General features: G+C 42.4%; 1 protein-coding gene across 1 annotated transcript; it reads right to left on the reverse strand.

Moving 5' to 3' along the window:
- Window positions 1-6: 6 nt before the first annotated feature.
- MIS18BP1 (MIS18 binding protein 1) lies at window positions 7-20689 on the reverse strand. The gene is made up of 16 exons (XM_061462458.1): window positions 20136-20689; window positions 19301-19414; window positions 17840-18348; window positions 15989-16065; window positions 13986-14116; window positions 11055-11145; window positions 10684-10847; window positions 9352-9512; window positions 8547-8655; window positions 6292-7156; window positions 5381-5541; window positions 4228-4370; window positions 1710-1858; window positions 997-1078; window positions 347-401; window positions 7-152 (listed from the first exon to the last, which is right to left on the reverse strand). The coding sequence occupies exons 1-16, from the start codon at window positions 20686-20688 to the stop codon at window positions 55-57; spliced, it is 3462 nt and encodes a 1153-aa protein (XP_061318442.1). The 5' UTR covers window position 20689; the 3' UTR covers window positions 7-54.
- Between the last annotated feature and the right edge of the window lie 204 nt (window positions 20690-20893).

Here is a 20893-nt window from a genome sequence, read left to right on the forward strand (position 1 = left end):
TGCTGCATATGAGAGGGACAGTAAGTGTTGAGCTAATGAAATCCACAAAGTTCATCAAAAAGAAAAAGAGGAATCATCCTGTTGTTCTTCATCTGATGAGTCTGTTGCCTCCGTCACAAAGAGCTTCCCTGGCAGAGAGGGCTGTGTCACTTCTGTAAGAAAAACAGGGTTATTAATTAGTGTGTGTGCCCAAGCTCGATAAGCAGCTACAGAAGGTCCAAAAAGCAAAGGTGCTTATGAGAAACAGACTGCAGAAAAATTATTAAACACAGATTGGGGAAACCCAACAAGCCAGCAGAAATGTGAAAGTTAGGTGAAGGAGCCTGAAATGATGGCAGCTACTTACTTGTATGGATTGGGAAGGTCCTGCGGGATGCTGGCGTACCAAGCACACCTCCAGCCTGACAGAAGGACAGAAAGGACCCGGTGAGACCACAGTGCAGCACGGGATGGGCAGCACAGCCTCAGGGCTGCTGACGCAGGTTCTGAACAGTGCTGGAATTCAGTTGCCCTATTGCTGTGCTACATTTTCACCTAAAGGTTTGAACTGTTCAGCTTCCATAAATTCTATCACTGACATTTCTTGGCTTCTGGGATCTCAGCTTTTCATGGAAAAGTCAGAAATAACAAAGTTTAGGATAGTGAAGGAAAGTACATAAACTGAGGAACTGATACAAAGTGAGTATTACTGTTTCCTACAGTACAGAAGAACAGTAATAAAAAGTAACAGGAACTTCATACGTACCTATAGATCACCATTACAAATCCTGAAAAGCATTTGACAATAAATAGCTCTTTTCTAACAAAAAGAACTTTTCTCTGAGAAAAGCAGATACAAAACCCAGCAGTTTGGGAGGAAGTAGGGGAAGTTTCCTGTTTTCCATCTTGCACATAGACACTAGTCTGTGGTCCTGGGATTCTCCTGCCTATTGCTTAGCTAAACCTTGCATTGTTAGGGTGAAACTAGGTGGCATTCAAGGAAGCCAGGCTTATCACCTTCTTCTTGACATTGTCCCAGGTGCCTCTGCTGCCCTGCGTGTTCTTCTGCATTCTGAACACGTACTTGTCGTAATCATTCCTGCAGGTGTAATTGAGCAAGTTAGTGTCACCACTGTGCTGACCACAGAATCCGCTGGACACAGTTAAAGATGTTACACATGCAACTCTAATTCAGCACTGCCATTAAAAACAGTCATTGGGCAATTAAATATCACAGCAGCATTGGATCAGATCACATGCTAGATCTCTAAATGCAAGTACCAGGCAAAGCTTCACCAGCTCCCCAGGTGAGGTTCATTTCTTGTCCATTAGATAAAACACCACTCACACAGCAAGTTTCAAGATGATTGATTCAGAAAAGCCTGAAGCACCTGGGTTAACAGGGTCAGACTCAAAATGAACAGAGAAACCACTGCTGAGGCTGAAGCCCAAATCACTGCCTTCTCCAAGAGTAAAAGGACACATTGTTGACATAGGTTTTGCTGCGCATGCTTAGTTGAGTAGCTTAAAGGGCACACACTGCCAGAGGAAAGGGCTTTCATTAAACAAATCCCTCAAGGACCATAGGATTTGCTATGTGTGCTCCACATCTGAAAGTGAACTGGTGTCCAAGTTCCAAGAGTGATATTCTTGGGTGACAAAAAACAATCTTGGGGAAAATGAGAAAGGAAGACATTAGCAGAGGAATAGCCAGCTGCAGGAGCTCCTACCTGTTGATGGGTACCAGCATACCAGGGCTGATATGGTCACACTGAGGGGTTTTCGCCGTAGGGAGAACAGCTGAGGAAGGTGTGATTGGGTTGTCCGTAAGTGCAAAAGCATCATCGTCATCATCTTGGCTTCCCCAGAATGTTGGCAACTACAAAGTCACAGCAGACCAATCAATGACCTGCCCTTTGTAACAGAAGTCTGTTGAAAAGGCTCCTCACAGGTCTGGCTCAGCAGCCATAGGCCACAGGCCCTGCACAACACTATGGACCATGATGGTGTCCCTCTTCCCCACAGAGAGCCCCAGACTCTACTCTCTCCTCAACAGGCAGTTGCTCTGTTCCCTTGCTTACTTCAGCTGCTTTTTTGACATCTGGAGATGCAGAAACCAGCAATGTGCACAGCAGATAGAACACAGGTATGCAAGGACTGGACAGAGTGGCCACACAATGCCTCTGTCCAGCACTTAATACTTCTCTCATTGATGCCCAACACTTTCCTGGCCTTTTAGGCTGTGACTACACATTCAAAAATAATTTTTGATTAAAATTACAAACTCAAAGCTGACCATCACTACTTGGGAGGAGGATTTCAGGATAACTCAGTGAACTTCTTTAATTTTGAAGAGAGAGAACTGGAAAGGCTCAGAGAGTAGACATGATGATAAAAAACAGCTCCCCCACTCAGGAGCTGCTGGAACGTAGCACCAGAAATTGCCAGGTGCAAAGAGGCTGTACAGGTTCAAGGAGGAGCTGGCCTTGTACATGAAGAGGAATCCATCCACAAATGACTCCTAATTTTAAACATGGCACATGCCAGGAAAAATGGATTTTGGAGGGAAAGGATTAAAGTAAAAAAAAAAAGGGGGAACTCCTGAACAACTGGCTGAAGTTGTATTCTGCCACAAGAGGGGTCTCCTGTAGAATCCCTCTGCAGAACCAGGGTGTCTTAGACAAGGATGCATGGCCTTTTTTGTGGCCAACCCACTCATACTCATCCATGGGGGATTTCTCCACAGCACTGCTTATGGAAAGCAATGCAATTACCACTGCTTAAAATCTAACTTCCCCATGAGTGTTAGTCCACTTATGGATGTGTTCCAGAATAAGAAATGCACCGCTGCTACAAAGAAAATCCACCACCAAACAACTATATGAGGAGATACAGAGGTACTGTTGTGTCCGTCTGGAGCTGAGGCACTAGCTTTAATAGGCAGAGCTAGCTGGGGCAGAGAACAGCAAAGATGCATCATGGACTATACGTAAAGAATTCCCTACAGAGAAAAAAAAATGGTTCTCTTGCTAATTAAGTGACTTTCTCTTTACAAATGAAAACAGGATTAACTAACATTGAGAGATGGACAACGAAGCTGGTGAAGGGCCTGGAGTACAAGTCTTATGAGGAATGGCTAAGGGAACAGGGGTTGTTTAGTCTGGAGAAGGCTCAGGGGGAACCTTATTGCTCTCTACAACTACCTGAAAGGAGGTTGTAGTGAAGTGGGGATTGGTCTTTTCTCCCAAGTAACAAGTGTCAAGATAAGAGGTAACAGCCTCAAGCTGTGACAGGGGAGGTTTAGACTGGGTATTAGAAAAATTTCTTCACAGGGAGAGTGATCAGGCATTGGAACAGGCTGCCCAAGGAAGTGGGCGAATCGTCATCCCTGGAACTGCTCAAGAAATGTGTAGATGAGGCCCTCAGCGATACAGTTTAGTGGTGGTCATTGCAGTCCTGGAGGAATGGTTGGACTTAATGATCTTAAAAGTCTTGTCTTAAAAGTCTTTTCCAACCTAGTTGATTCTATTCTATGACTCTGGGAGAGCACATACTCACACTTCACCACAGTGAAGTGGAGGCTTATCACAAACCGTAGCACTCACCAGCTGTGGCACTGGGTGCTTGGTGCAGCTGGGGGCTGCACATGGAGCAGGTGGAAACACACCCAGCCTGCACTGGATGCTAAAACTGAACCTAACCAAGGAAACAGGGCAGCTCCTTCAGCCCAAACAGGAGAGAAGAAGTAAACAGGCAAGGACCAGGACAACAGCATAACAGAACTCCCACAGAGAAACCCACTCCCAGGCAGCATCAAGAGTTTTTGAATGCTAGATGTTCTGGGAAGAGGAAGAAAGAAGATCTTACCTTACTTCATGCTCAGTATCAGCCTGACTTTATAAAGTCCCTGGTTCTGCGGCACAAGGATGCATCTGCTGTTCCCAGGACAGCAGTATCACTGCACAGCCAACCTTTCCAGCAGCACAAGTTCCTCCCACACAGAGGCACAAGTTCCCCCCCCCCCCCACCACAGACCTATTTAAACATCCATTCAGCAGCAACACTTGTCTGCAGGAGCCACACATTCCCACTGCCAGCAATTCGAATATTACAATAACAAACTAAGTAAATAAACTTCTTTCCCCAAATTCACAAGATCAATGGAGCTGAACCAGCAGACTTGTAACACACTCTCGAAACACCAACCAAAAAAGCACACTCATATATACACTCTTTTCCCAGATTTACCTTTACTTTTCTATTCTGAAAGGGTGTTGCAGTGAAAACATCGTCATGGTTGTCCTTCGGCAAATGGTCCAGGAAATCTCTCATCTGCTTCTTTCTTTTCAATGTTCCCACTTTGGCAGTTATTGTAACCGGCTCTTTCTTATCTACACAAATCAAAATAGTAATTGTTCTAAAGACATCACTTTAAAATTCACTGAATACAATCAATGCTAGTGATAAAGAGTCCAGTCTGTCCTCTGTGGCAATGTCTCAGCTTCTTTATGATCCTTTGAGTTCTTAAAGAATTTATGCTTTCAAAAAGAACTTCTCTACTATATGTTAAGTGGAAGCTTACTCCAGAGCCTTACATAGCTGTTGCAAGTGTCATACCTCAGCCATTTTGTTATGATTTTAACAGAACTATCCATGCGTTGGCATTTCAGAGAAAAAGATCCTAAGGCTTGTCACCTGTTTCAAGAGGACTAAAGTGCTCAGACAAAGGCTTTGCTGCACAGAGATCAATTTAGTGTCCTCAGCACAAGGTTTATGGAAAGCTCATCTCAGGCTTCAGCATACACGCTTATATCCTGTCAGTAAGAGGAGCTGCTATCAAACAGCTTTCCTTCCCTAGGCACTTATCCCCTGCATTAAAGAACTGGACTGAAGATCTTACACCTTTCACTTTGGAGTGTACTTGCTCTCTGTAAACATGAACTACTAACTTCAGAACTGGACACAAAACAGCAACAGGCATGTCAGTGCCAGATACCCCAGCACGCAACCTCGCTGTTCTTACTCTGCGTTGCTCTTAGTGCATCCAAGTGCCCCTTATCTTTTTTTGAGAGCTCTACAAGTAGTTCATTATCTACTAGGCCTCCAAGAATCTCTTAAGGTACAAACAGCTGTTTTCCCATAGGTGACAAGTCTTTCCCATAAGACTTCCCATCATGCAGAAATTGAAAAAATTCTAAGAACATCCTTTGTCTTCTTGTTACTTCGCAGTCATTTATGCTGCCCTCCAAGCTCTGCAACAAAGCTTTACACTGCAGAAGATAATAGTCTTCACTGTCAGACCCTGATGAGCATTTATGTCTGTATCTGTCATTTCATAATAAATACTGAATTTTAGATTATTTTAAAATGACAAAATACCCAAAACCAAAGAGGTCAGTACCTTTCTGTTCTGATTTTCCTGAAGCTGTGGCCTTCCTTTTGGAACCTGTTTCCTGTTGTTCTGCATATTTCTGCTGGCACTCTTCAGCAGAGCGAGACCCCACCGCCATGGCGACCTCCACCCAGAAGCCATTCTTGTGCTTTGGAAATGAGGCAATGGCCCTGCCAAAAGAACACAGCCGCAGCCTTCAGCACACTGCAGGACCTGCACAGCACTGGCAGGGAAAGCATCCAGAGACCAGCTGCCCTCCCTGGAAAGGACACTGATGTCTCTGGTATCTTCTTCAGAATGCAGATTTATTGGGACCATTTAAGGTAATGGTGCCATTACCTATTATTCTCCTGTATTTGCAGCCTCCCCCCCACAAGACAGGAGTTCATGCCTTTTCAGGTTTCTAATCTAAAAGAAACAAACTCAAACTGGTCATTTTACTACTTGGTGTATGTATTAAATATTGCCCAAGAGTTTAAGTAATTGGATGATGTTTTAATTAAACATTCTGGCAGCCAATCTCTCCTTTACAAAGCTTAAATACATAAACACATCATGTTTAACATTTCATTCCATTAGGGGAGAGAATACACTCCCACTGACATACAGTCTAAATCATAAATACGAACACTTTCACTTATTATTCGCCTACTTTTTTTCAATTTTACTCCTAGGAAGGCTTATTACTTTTAACAAGTACAATTTTTGAAAAACAGGTAGAGGAGTAGATTGACAAAATTTCACCTAATATCTTGTGTTCCTCTCACTTCACACTGATCACTGTGGAAGGAGCTGGTTTAGGCTCACACATCTACAGTGTGAATCCTAAAAACCCAAATGCAGATCACTCACCCCCCCCACCATATACCTCCCAATGCCCAAGAGAACCTTTGTCTTGTGAGGACAGCACAACCACTTGCCTGTAGAGCTTCTGTAATTCCTTTTCAGACCAAGCATCACCTGCCCTTGGAAAAAGCTGTAGAGGTTTCTGCACCTTTCCCCTCTCAGATTCTCTTGATTTTGCTGCTGAAGGCTTGGCAGTGTTAGAAACTTTGTAGTTTGTTTTTCTATCAGATAGCTTTAAATCCTTTTCTTTTATATGAAACTCCTCTTCACTGCTTTCAGACTCAGTGTCAGGTTCAATCAACCTTGGCAGGTTGATTCTGTCTCTTGTCCTCACTGCCTTACCAGGCAGGTGGGAAGTTCTAGAACTAGTAGCTGTTTCTTCTTCAAGTATATCAGAACCATCCTTGGATTTGGGTACACTTTGCCTCAACAGCACATTATAGGTGTTAGTCATGTGTTTTACTGACCTTTGCTCACAGGACACCTTGTTTGCATCATTCTGTGACCTTCTACAGTTAGAGGAAAGTTTAGAGTTGTGAATCTCTGGTTTCAATAAAGGTTTAGTTTTCCTTTTGACAGACAGTGGGATATCTTCACTGGATTCCTCTTCCTCATCTTTGCTTGACGGTTCTTCTGTTAAGTGCTTATCTTGCCGATGTTGGGCTGACCTTAAAGAGTATTTGTAAGCCTCCTGATACATAGTCAATTCTCCATGTTCCGCTCCTCTGTTTTCCTTTGATGTTGCTGAGGTTCTGCTACTATGTTTGTTTAGTGCTCCAGCATTTAAAGGAGTCAGCTTAGCAGAAAGCTGTTGTTTAGTTTTTGCACTGTTGACTGCACTATCACTCGCATCATCATCTGAAACAAAGTGCCTGGCCGTATTGCTCCCAGTGGGTTTGGCTTCTCTTTTGGAACTTACCCCTTTCTCATTGCTTTTCCCTACAAGAGATGATGTCAGTATAACATCACACATTGTAACATAAACCATTACTGTGTTCTCAGGCCAGCAAAGACTAGCCTGTTGCAGGATACCAGGAAACCCATGCTCATTAAATCTTCCAACTGCTTTCTGTTATAACAGGCTGTAGCCCCTAGTGTTATCAAACATGACTCAGTAAAATCAGCACCTAGTGAAGCTTCCTGAGATCACCACACCTCTTTTCCCATACACGCATCTTGGAAGGATTGAGTAGAGGCCTCTGCCCTAACACATACACTCCAATGTATCTGGGATTCAGTTTTTCAGGAACAAGAAGGTACACAAGACAGACGTGACAGCATGTCCCGGCAAGCAGGCCAGTCCACTGCATGGCAATCAAGAACTGAAAAGCCATTTACACAACTTTTATAAAGAGCACATCACCGAAAACTGGTTATAAGCATTGGATTTGCACTGAGCAAGTGTCCCTCTGCTCAGAAGGAGCACAACTAGCAGCAGGAGGGTTCCTCGCCAACAGGAGACATCTTCTACCTGCCCAGTTCATTTTCATGAGAGATTGCCCCCAGATGACTGAAAGGATTAGGATTATCAAGGCTTCAAAAGGGAATCATAGAATAGTTAGGGTTGGAAAGGACCTTAAGATCATCTAGTTCCAACCCCCCTGCCATGGGCAAGGACACCTCACACTAAATCGTGAAGTTTTTTAAGAGATAGAGAATAAAATAGTAAACAGAAAATGTTGCTAAAATGCAGTGGCTGGGGTTGAGCAAACACTGACATCCCAAAAACTTTACTTGTGCCACAAAGAACTTTTCTGCAGGGAACATGACAGTTGCTTTATGAGAGAAACTTCTGCTTTATATTTTACAATGTTTTCAGGATTCTGTTACTTCCCAAATTCTATTAAATGTTTTAAAGCTCTGTTAATATACTTTTTTTGCCTACATAGGCTTTCTTTTTTAAATTCATCCAACTTAAAAAGTACAGCCAGAGCAGCAGTTCCCAGGACTGGTGAACTCTGCTTCTCTTCAGATTCTCTCCAGCTATGTAACAGTCACACTGACAGATCCAAACTACAGGAGCAGGAACTTCAGAACACTCATAATCCTTTCATTCCAGTTTCTGGTAAGAAGTCTGTTCCCATTAGTAAATAACATGATTTACAAACATGGTTTATATTTGGAGCTGTAAAACTGGGCATTTACACTACTTTGGTAATTGGTTGACTGCTGCTTCTATAAACATTAAAAGACTAAAATAATTGCTTTGCATTAACAGGACATCACCATACCACTCCAGCACCCAACTCATAATCCCACTGATTCTAGTCAACAACTTTAAAAGAAAAAAAAAAAACAACAAAAAAAAACCCCACAAAACATTTTTTACCTTTACTTTGTCTTTCTGACATTTCTTTCGTGGCCTTCGTTAGTTTCTTTCTTTTATTCTTCTTTGAGATGGAGCTTGTCTGTCTTTGGGATTTTTTACTACTATACAGCTTCAAAATAAAACAATTTAATCTAAACTTCTGCAAGAGTTTACATATCAAGCCAACTGACACCAAATCTGAAAACACAAAATGTTTACAAGGACTTGTAGATTTAAAAGTCACCTACATTGACTGGTATCTACTAAATACTATGTGAAGGACACAGATGCTTATGCAAATGCATACAGCCAAAGCAACTTAGCCAGGATTCCTTTAAATTTAAATATCCTAAACCCCCAAATTAATATCTCAAGACCTAGAACTGCTTGAGTTGGTGGTTAATGAACTGAGGAAATATCTGGTCCTAACAGATGTGAAACCCCACATGGTGAGGGGTGCACCATGGCAGCACTGACAACCCTGTGGCAGGGAGTTTGTGTTATGGTACTACTGGAAACATTTTACCTGTGAACCCTGATGAAGCAAACCAGTCCATCTGCAACTTCCTCTCAGAAAAATTTATCTTTCAAAAAAGAACACTTTTGCCAGAAGTAATTCCCAATGATTTCCATTCTACAGACAACAATACCTGATAATACAGAGATTAAGACTATTTTTTGTTTTAAAATATTTCTATAATGCTTTCAAGCTTTCCTGCCTCTTCAGGTACTTGTAAGAGCTGGACTCTTCCTGTGAGATACCTAGCCAAGTATATTCATTATATTTAAAATACATTTAAGTAAATAATAAACAAAAGAGTCTTACCATGCTCAAATAATCAGTTCCACCATATTGTATAGTAACATTTAGCTCCTGATCAACAAACTCGCGTTGCCCACACCAAAAACTCAGTGGTGGTTTAACAAGACGGCCACTCCGAGTGTACACTTGGTCACTCACTATGGATTTTTGGTTTGGTGTTGTAACTGCAAGGAGAAACAAGGAATCTAGTTTTGTCCCCAGTATTGTATTGAAAATTCAGCTTTGCGGACTTCACAAGCATAGCAGCAATGTTGCGTTTAAACCAACCTATTTGCACTGACTACATAGAAAATATAAAACTTAGGACAGTGTTCTGTTGTCCTTTTAAAAGTGCTCAGGTTAGCACTGAGCACAGCTTAATATGATTGAATTTATAATCCTCACAAATTATAGAATTTACTCTTGTGAACTTTTTATTTTGTTTAGAAGTTTATAAATACTGTAGAAGTCATACAGGGGAGTAGAATGATAAAGAAAAGTTATCACACTGAACACATCCTAACTGCAACAAGAGAAAAAATAAAAGAAAAATGCTTTTATAGTGTTAGCAAGAAAACCTGATTACAGTATTAACAAATAGTACCAGGAAGTTTGGCAAAAGTCTTGCTGGAACTATGACAGGACATTAAAAACAAGTCAAAGTTTAACCTAAAAGCTATTTGTGTCCAGAACAAAGCTGAGACTGCATTACAAGGCAAAGGAAAAAACAGGAGGATCAACAGGTTATGGCTTTACACCCATTTCCCTTGGAAACAAAGCCAATGATATGAATTCTTCCATAATCAATTCCATCCATACCCAACTGTTAGCACTCCCTGTATCTCCACTGTGGCAAAAACATTAAGATGCCATAAAACAAACCTGCTCGAGGACTTGAGATGATTTAAAATTACCCCAGATGAAAAGGGCACTGCAGGGAGGAGTCCAAGGATGGAGCTGTGATAGAGACATTAAATCCCACAGGCATCCCCAGAGGGACCAAGAAGAGAGTACGTTATACAAAATAGCAACCAGAAAAAAAATCAGTCAAGTTTGCTGTCAGGATAAATGGCTCTGAAGTCATTGCCTTCAGCTACCGCAGACCAACCAGGCTGCTGCTCTTTCCCAGGGTCAACCCTGAGGGCAGCCCCGACTCACTTGGTGTATGGCAGCATACCAGAAATAAGAAGACACTTTTGATCACTGTGGTCTAAGGGAACACAAATAAAAAACTCCACCCAACTAGTCTGTTACACTTCCATACAGCCCGATTAACAAGATAATCTTCTGATGGGGACAATAGCTCTCAAAAGCACCCCAACTTTTTTTCTGAAGACAGGATTATTAAACACTCACAAGTGTTTTCACTGTTCTTCGGTAATACTTCATAGGTGGTGTTCCTGGCTTCAGGTGTCTTTACACCTCCTGTTGAGTCTTTTCCATTTTTCAACACATCAGCACCTACCATTGAGTCACCTTCTTCATCTTCATTCTCAGCACTATTTTGTTTTCGTTCTTTCCTAACGATTTGGAGGAAAGAAATAATAAAACATCTTAAAGGTAAAAGGGTATCCTTCCAAAGAAGCAATAAGTATGTGCCTGGAACATAGTCTTCATGCCCATATCTATAATCTTTTATACTCCTCTAGTACAGTATTCTTAAAAAGCAAAATCTCAATGAATACTAAAAAGAACATTGCAATGAAATGGAATCTCCGAAGAAATACCTTCTTCTTTCCTCAAGAAATTCCTCCATGTATTCCTTCCATTTTTGGGAAAAACCATATGTAAATCTTCTGATGAAATGGTAGGGAAATCCTGTTTGAAATAAAATCAGCATTAAAAATAGCTGAGCAATACTTTTAATCACAAAAAGTAGCAATAATATCCAATACAATCATGGTTTTGTAAGTACCTCAGAAGCAAATTGCGTCTTTAAACACACCAGAGACACAGGCTGCAGAGAACAGCATAGAGAAGTTAACCAAGAATTGACTAATTACACTAGTTACAAGTGTCAGTCTCTGGAGACAGCACTCGAGTTTCCAGGTACCAGGAGCATACACTTTCCTGTTCATCTCACTGTATTGACACAAGGCTTCTTGGCAGAGTACCGCAAGTCCCACAGAAAGCCTGAGGCTTTCAGGCTCCAGTTACATCTTAGCTGTTTCGACTTGCACAGAGTTTGGACTAAACTGATCTTTAACATTCCCTCCCATATTAAACTATAAAACCATTCTGTGACAGATGTAAAAATATCCCTTCCCCACCACCTCGTGCAACATTTTACATTTACCAAGACTGAATGCCATAATTTGAACGGCCTCTCAAAAGCTCTTACAACATGCTTTGTGGCCGGCACTCATCCCTACCACCCAGAGAAACTTAGCAGCATGAGGCGACAGCTGCTGCTTCCCAGCTCATGTTCTTTTCTGCTCCACAGCCCACATGCTTATGAAATTCATTTTATTCCTCCCATTTTATATGGTTATTTAAACCCACAGAGGCTCCTCCTTCTCATCACATCAATACTTTTTATCCTTACTAATCTTCCCAGAAGTCTTTCTGGAGGCCCAAAGTGTACAGGCCCTGCCATAGTAGTCTTTCACCATTGTGAGTTATTACTTCATCCATATGACCTGTGTAGATGTCTGCCTCAATATCTCACTATACATCCATCAATCCCACACAATACTAGTTTCTGTTGGTTTACCCTATATGAATGCCAAATGCCACATTCCTTAATTTCAAGGGACTTGAGAAACAACAACTTTCTTAAAAAGCTTTGTATCAGCCACCTTTCAGGCCTACAGGTATCAAAGCAGGCTTCCTGTGAGGTGTTACATGCTAGTTATTTCATCCTTCAGCCCCTTAAGAGCAGCACATTGGTTTGGTCTTTACACAGACTGGATAAAACATTTCCTGAAGATCAGGACAGGCTCTAGGCAAAGCACAGCAAGTGCCATTGTAGAAGCACAGCCTGGAATGGAGTGATTACCACAGAGGTTATGTACCTCAACCCCGCTGTGGGGCAGACTGTGAGATATCAGCCACAGACAACATCTTTCCTGGAACGGAGCATGGACAGATAATAGCCTGTGCTGTCCCTCACATGTTTTCATCAACAGTGACCAGCGGACAGATTTGGGAGCACACCTGGAACACCAGATTGTCAACAGCACTTTGAATAATGAGGCAGAAGTAGGCAAGTGCCTAGCTAGTGCTGTTACTGCAACGTTTCATTAATGATTTCAGTGCTTCGAAGAGTCACATGCCATCTCGGCGTACATCAGTCAAATGTTTTCCACAGGGAAGAAGCTTTGTTCACAGACTGATGGTTCCACTGCTGCCCCCTCCAGCCTCTCCTGGCTGCCAGCACTGCCCGTTTAGGGAAATCCTCACGTTAGGCTTTAGCTGCAACATTTCTTCTCCTCTCTACCCACGTTAGCTTGTCTTTAACTTCTGATTCATATATCCATACTGAATCTGTTCAGAGTATTTCCAGAATATTTTCCACACAAGCCCCACAAGGGTTTTGTTTGTTCGGTATGTTAGGAGACAAAGGGGAAGCTGAGAAGGAAGGGCAATTTTCAGTAAGTCCAAAGATCAGAGGAATTGACCCAGCAGTCAATTACCACATAGGCTTAGGAAATCTCTGTGGTACTTGAGCACTCTGCTCAGTAGTCTATTGCTTACACTTTACCTTCCCAAAATATTGAAATAAAACCAAATACAAGTATTTAGCAGAAGAACTAATAAAAAAAAAATATCAAGTCAGACAGCAGCCAATTCAGGTATTTATCAGAAAGCACCCCAGTAAGGCAAGTGAGAAGAAAAATATTAAAGCCACAGACATCTCTGGATGCCTAGTGCTTGGACCAAAAGACCAAAGAGTGCATATGCACTCCTTTAAAGAGTGTGATCACACACACAAGGCACACCTTTACTCCATCTATGAGATGGACAATGTTTACATTCCCAGAGCTGCCTGTAAGCACTAATATGGCAGCTCAATTACTAGTGAACATGACAGAGGATGCATGTGAAGCAAGAAGAGTAAAGCCTGACCTAACTTTATGTATAGATTAAGTTTCCTTTAACATTCCAAAGGCTTCAAAACAATCTAGAGCAGGACGCTTAGCTGGATTTGGTGTAACGTACCACTCAGACCCTAAAGGTGGGTCAGTTTACTACATTATAAAGCGCTGACATCAGAACTGCCTGCAAACAGAAATACCATGTATCATTGCAGAACAAGTCATTATTTACTGACTAGTAAGTCACAGACAGAACACAAGCACCGGAGTAATCTCACCAGTGTCTAACAATCCCTACTTGAATGTCTTAGTGCTATTTAAATGCCAAAATATTGACTAAAATTACATAAAGTCTATCTTAGCAAAACCAGCTTCTTTAGAAGAACGTACTTATTAGCCAACTTCATGCCCTGAGAGCCCTGTCTATAACTGCAGCACCCTAAAGCTGTCAGCTACCATTAACAATAGTGTTCAGAACTCTTGGTGGAGTTACTTCCCAGCATGTGCTGAATTCCCACCGAGCCCAATTAGCAGGGCAAGACAAAACATTCGCTGCAGTAGTATGTTCAGTCATAAATCTAAAGCTCTTCTCAGTTTGTAATGTTACAATCATCTTCTTACCTTCTTTTCTCATCAAAGCTGAATTAATTTTTCCCTGTAGCAAGTAGATACTGCCAGTTGATGTTTTAACTTGGTTGCGTGCTACGCGTTCAATAATGGCACCACTATGCCAAACCACATCTTTCATATCTCTAAGACAGATAACATGAAGAACAGAAATAAAACATTGTTTTTATAGAAGAAATAATTTAAATCTAGACTATTAATATTCCACATAAGACTGGCAGTGCAACATAGGTAATGAGCAATACAGACACTGTGCTAGGTTTTCTCTTGTTAACTTGGAAGAGAAACAGTTCTGGCCTTGTCTAATACTTGGACAGGAGACAGAACAAACATGTCCACTACTGCAAATGTGAGTCACAGAATATGGGCTTAGCATTAGGCTGCAGAAGCAGAATGAACTAAAGGGCTCTCTCCATCCAGCTCATTGTTGCAGTGATACCATTACGCAAATTACAGAACAGCTCAAATGCGTATTTTCCCCAGGAATATTGTATTTATTTCTGACCTTCCCATTTAAAGACAAGAACAGCAGAAGAAGGAGCCCTAATATGTACAAAAATTAGAGCTGTTTAGAAACTATTAAGGGACTTCTCCATGAGAAATAAAAATCAGACTTAAAGTAGAAAAATCTGTATTTTGGGGGTTTTGAGGTATTTTTGGGGAGTATTTTTAAGCCTACTTTTGCAACAGTAACCAACAGATCAAACTACAGAACAATATTAGACACTGAAACCCAAGATGACAGTGAAAATATGCAACTGCATAACCTGTCACAAGCCAATTCAGGGAGTCTGTGAAGTAAGTGAAAGAAATATGTGTAAGCAGCATGCATCGGATACAACCCACACAGATGAAAAGAGAGATGTTGCTAGTAGTCAAGGGTGTAGGGTGAGAGGATCTGTTGTTTTCAGATAGTCATGAAACAAATGTCAATTCCTGCTGCAAACCCTACCATAGGGCATGCAGCCTCCCAACATCCTCAGTAAGCCCATAGAATTGCTTCCTTTGACAGTGCTACTGCTGTTAAGTTCTGAGTTTTCAGTAGATAAGTGTTAAATAGTTACTGACTACAGAAAGAGTAGAATACTCTTTCCTCATTTTTCAGTGTCTTTAAACTTTATTGCAAACTAAAACTCTTTGTTGTTGACACTTGTTTTCCAGCTGTTTGAATACAATCTGACCAAAACCATAACAAAAACCCCCAGAGCGTCAGTTTTCAGATGGAACAGGTGCTGCTGTAGGAGTAGTGGTGCCATCACAAATAATATGGAGGGGATACCTGGCTGATGGCAATCCACACCAAGTTTGACTTAAAGCAGCCACAAAACACAATTTTTGTGAAATGAAATAGAAGTTCATAAGACACCAAATAAACACCAGTTTGGGGGATCTACCAAACACATTTATTCCTCTTAAGCTCTCTGACTGACTTGGGACTGGACTTTGAAATAATTATTTAACCCACAGTTTCCTGAATATAGGCACTCTACCTCTGGCAGCCATAAATGAAATCAGTTTCTTCCTTAATAAAGAAGTTTAAGCGATAACATCACTTTGTATTTACCAAAGCCTAACAATAAGTTCCATGAAGGCACAGCTCCAGGACAACCATGGCTCCTTCTCTCAGCACTCCTCAGCAGCCAGCTGCGCAGCCACTCATCCCTCATGCACAGCTCTGCCATCCTGCAGTCTCTGAGCAAGCGGGTTCAATGTGCTTAACCAGAAGCTAGACAGCTATGATTATAAGATAGAGTAAGAGCTGCCAGCACTGCCACAAGGGTTCAGATGCAGCAAAGGGCCATGTTCCCTGTGGCTGGGGGGAAAGCAGCAAAAACCTGTGGAAGTGCTTCCAACAGTTAGCAAGATACTTCAGGAATACAAGTCTCAAACCAGCAGCTATTCAAGCCAGGGAAAGGTAGCACAACCTTTCTAGCCCAGATGCTGAAAGCACATCAGCATGTTTTACCTTGCATTTAAATTAAAAAACTATTCCTTACTTCCGTTTTCCTTCAACACAGATTGCAGTGTTACCATCCATCACTTTAATTCTCCAGCTGGTTAGGCAGATGTTTTTCTGTTTTTAAAAAAAAAAAAAAAAAGATAATTACATCACTGTTTAATTAGACTGAGCTATGAAACATCCCCAAGGCTTTAGCAAAATAGAAATTAACTCATGCATAAACCAAGATATTAGGCATCATCATCCTCCGGACCAGAGAAACTGCACAGTTATACACATAAGTACTGAAGCATAATCAAGCTGAAGTTGAATGCACAAGTGAAGACAGGAATTTAAATTGTATAAACTTTGAGTAATTTAATGTTGACTTTCAGAATACAAAGTCATTGGCCAAGACCTCTAGCAAATCCAGAAAGCTCCTCACAAAAGATACCAACACTATGCCACACCTCTTACACTTTGGCATCTGTCCTCCATTACTGCCCAAAATTATCCATGAAAAAATGAAATTGTATTTGTTAGTTACGTTATTGCTAAATTTCAGACGGTATTGAAACGGCTATATCGAATCCTGCAAACTCCTGACATATGTACAGCTGCAAAGCCTTCATTTTGCAGTAAAAAGCCAGCTGTACTTGAGTCAGTTTGGAAAACTGTGAAGCATATTCCTTTGTTTTAAAGAAAGCTCCCGGGAAATTTTTAACATCTGAAACCATCACTGTTTCTCCTCACAACTTCAGTTAATCAATTCCTGATCTTGCCTTGAATAACACTGGCCCTTGTACCATCAACCTTGGCCTCACTGAAGATGTTACCAATGATTTAACCCTACAGACAGCACCTTCTGATGCTCAGACCCATCGTGTCCAATAACAACATCTCTTCCAACATCTACTTAGCTACAAATCATAGAATGGTTTGGATTGGAAAAGACCTTAAAGATCATCTAGTTCCAACCCCCTTGCCATGAGCAGGGACACCTTCCAGTACACCTGGTTGCACAAAGCTCCATTCACAACCCCCATACTTGTAGGGGTGGAGCATTTATCACTTCTTTGGACAACCTGTTCCAGTGTCTTATCTAAATCAAAACTCCTTTAAAAAAATAAAAATACAGGGAAACATCAAACATGCTTGGCAAAAGTGAGGGAGAACAAAGCAATTAACCTGCTTAACTTCAATAGGACTGCAATTTCACAGATTTCTCCAGGGAAGAAAGGAAACTCAGCCCTTGGGAAGGTACGGTTCCACCAGCCTCCTAGGGTAGTCACTGAGAGATGATGCAACATGATTCAAAATCCACTGCTTCCCTTGAGACTTAAGTCAGCAAGATGCAAATACTGCCAAGCATGTCTTCAATTGAAAAGATCTGCAGACTAGTCTCCTAGAAAATTTTTGTCCTGCTTAATTTAATGAAAGTTTGGATATCCTGTAGGAAAGCCAAGATTTTTACCTCCTCACCAGCTGTACAGGTTCAATTAACTAAGAACCATCCCCAGCCTACAGCCAGGAATGATCTCTCCTCCTTGGCTTTGCATTGACAGCCAAGAGCTGAATTGGCCAGTGATCCGTTTTTATGCCCATCACACCAACACACAGCAGTTCACATATTAAAGAGATGATGTAGGAGGCTCCTTCAGGTGGAAAACTCTTTCAGCCCATACTGTAGCTTGTGAACACTAAAACAAAAAGGCTTCTTTTATACAAAAAAAGGGAAAAAATAACCCACAACCAGTAAGATCTAATACAATAACATATATTCTCTTCTGAATCCTGAGTGCTTGTTATTCTTGACATAGAAAAAAAATTAAATCAATAAATCACAACTCAGAGCTACAGGCAGCCCACAAGAATAGATCAGTTGCCCTGAAGTATTAAGTTCTCCTACCTCTTTGTCTGTTTTGCCAGCAACTTGGTCTGTGTGAGGTTTATCCAAAGGGACTTTAGAGCCTTCTTTCGCCTTTTGTTTCTGCAGAATGTGGACTTCAGGAGAAGAGCATGTAATATTGCATATGCACTGAGATGGCTTCTGAGAATTAGCCTCCTGCACCTTTTCTGTTCCATGAGCAGCTTGCTTATTACTTGCCTGCAATCCTCTTCTGCCTTGGTGAGGTTCAGTTCGTTTTGCTTCTCCATTTCCCCACCTTTTTTCTAACTCATCTCCATTTTTAAAAGGGGTAGAGTTTAAATTCACATAATTAATCATTGTATCTTGAGACATTTCATCATCAGCATCCACTGCTTCCATAATGAAATTATCCTGACCATCCTTATCACTCGCCAGGTACTCTGAAGGATCACTCCCAAGCTGCTCAGGAAAAGCAGATTTGACTAATGGCTTTTCTGTAGTTGTGGAAGGAGCAATGTTCTGCTTGGTTGGGTTTGAAGGTGTTGAATCTGCCCATTAAAAAAAAGGAACAAAGAAAGTAGTGATATTTGAGAACTAATAAACATGGTCATAAATTAACTGTATTTTTAATAAGAGGATGCTGTATTGATTAGCATTACAACAGCTGTGAAAGCACTGCCTGTGTCAATTGAAGCCTTCTCTGAAGTTGTTCAAACTACCTTTTCCTCACTGCCACACCAATACCCTGCTGTTAAAGACTTACAGATGTTCCATGTCCAAGCGAATGCACACCATATCTATTAATAGTATCTCTTTACCATTCTTAGTATCTTTTTTTTAATAGAACCTCCTGGCAGAACAAAAAAATCATTTCACAAAACCCCAAATCTCAAATATTTCCATCTTCCCAGAATACAAGATCTGGGGTTGCAACCCTGCTTCTGTTAGGCTGGGAGCCACAAGCATCAGGTTTGAGCTTTCAGATAAATTCAGTTTTGAACACTACTAAGACTTTGACAAGCATAATTTTCTTCATCTGCATTTTCCAAACTGGATTACCAGACAGAAGCATAAATAGGGCTGTTATCAAGTAACGACATGGGGGAAAAAAAAACCAGGAGAATTTCTTGCAGAGCAAACAAACAAGAGGTTTAGGGTTTTTTCCACCAAGTTTCTCATTTAAATGACAAAGTATCTATCATATCTAGTCACTACAGAACTCTTAACCACATCATGGGCCTGAAGGTAGCTGGCTTTTGTGTTAGCGGAGTCCGTGCACTCAAATGGACTAACGATGCCAAGCTTTAAGGTCAGAAGTCCACAGACCTAAGCCACAGTTAAACCAAGCCCAGTGCCATCTGCAAGTTTCTTCATCCATTTTCACTGTGTCCAGACTACAAAGAAAGAGTGATGCCCTGCCAAAGCGCACAAGAGATTATAAGCAAGAAGGGAAAACCCTGAAAGAGAGTTTTGAAGTGTTTTCAGAGCAATACCAAGTACCTTTTTGCTGCTGCAGTTTCTTCTTTATACGCAAGAAGAATTTCTGAGGGGTCTCCAGAAGAGGGTCTACAGCTTTTGTGATCTGGTGCTCAGGAATGTGAGTGCAAAGTAATTCTGGAAAACAGTATTAAAAAATGTATTTCTGAATTTGGGGAACAAAGCCTTTTCTTATGTGGGGCTGTGGAAGCAACGAAAATACTTCATGAAATACTAATCTCCACTATACAACACGTTTTCTTTCTTAAGATGGATGACCAATGCCACCTTTCCTTTTTTTTCAAGGGATTGTAGCTGTCATACTGCCTCAGCTGCATGCTAGAAACACCCTGAGGTATGCTTGATGTAACCCAACCCACACGGATCAACGGGAGTTTGGAGGTCCCTACAGGCGGGATGTGTTTCACATTGATAAAGTCTTAAAAGTAGCAGAAGTAACTGCTTGCTTTGGCTTTTTCATTTACAAAGTGTAATTCTCTGTTTTTTCAAGACACTGCAACGGGTCGACCCCTTTCATTCACAAAAACAACAGAGGAAGCAGTTAAAGTCAAGCTAAAAGAGGGAGAAGATACCACGAAAGGGATTCTTCAAAGCTAAAGAAAGGGGAAGCGAAATCAACTATGCCACAGGCACATTTTAGCATTAAGAAGCCCATAATCTAAACTTTTTTTTACCAGCTGAGGGAAAGCCAGTAACTGGTACCGATATTTTCTACACCTGCAAACATGCACTGGGTACTTCTCCCAGCCCCCGGAAGGGTCATAACCTAAATGCAGAGATCATACCGAACGAAAGGTTAAACAGGAGACAGCTTTCTCGGAACAGCAACGGGACGCACCTTTTCCTGGCTGGATGTCCGCACCGCGCACCTCGGCGGGCCTCCGCCAGCCTTCTGCAGAGGCATGGCCCTTTTGCCTCCGGCCCTCCTGCGCTTGGATCGGCGTCAGGATCAGGTCGCTGCCGCAGCCCCTCTGCGGAGCCTTTCCCACGGGCGGCGCCAAGTCCTGGTTCTGCTGCCGGGTCGCGGCTTTCATCCGCTGGAAGATTTTGACCGGGGACTCGCTGGCGGGCGGTTCGCACGCCAGTCGCTTCAGCCACCGCCCGGGACCGGAGCCGGGGCTGACCTCGTTGACACCCAGAATCTGCCCGCCGGAGGCGCTGCCCGCCAGCAGCGTGGAATGGAAGACGCTGCCGGCCGCTGCCCCCCTCGAGCAGCTCTCCCCGCAGCCCGCCGGCTCCGCGGCGGCTCCGTGGGAGCCCTGGCCTCGCAGGAGATCCTTCAGGGGGGTCAGCATACCGGGGACGCTACTAAGAGGCACTGACCGGAAAGGCAGCTCTCCCCGGCTGCGGGCGGAGCCGCCGCCGGTGCCGCGGATTGGGGTCACGATCATCCCGCCGCAGGAGTCGAGTCCCGCCGCAGTCCCTCACGGCCGCCTCGGCCCCAGCCGCAGTCTCTCGCTGCTCCCCCGCCGCCTCTAACGCTCCTGCGCCTCCCCAGGCACCGGCGGCGCCAAGCGCGCGCGCGGCGGAGCCCGCCTTAGCTGTTAGGGAATTTGAGTGCAGCCGCCGAGCGCTGATTGGTGGTGAGGGCCCCAA

The sequence above is a fragment of the Pezoporus flaviventris genome, unplaced genomic scaffold (assembly GCF_033815535.1).
Source record: "Pezoporus flaviventris isolate CSIRO_AGI_PZ_B2104156 unplaced genomic scaffold, CSIRO_AGI_Pfla_v1 ptg000035l, whole genome shotgun sequence".
In the NCBI taxonomy this organism is placed as follows: Eukaryota; Metazoa; Chordata; class Aves; order Psittaciformes; family Psittacidae; genus Pezoporus; species Pezoporus flaviventris.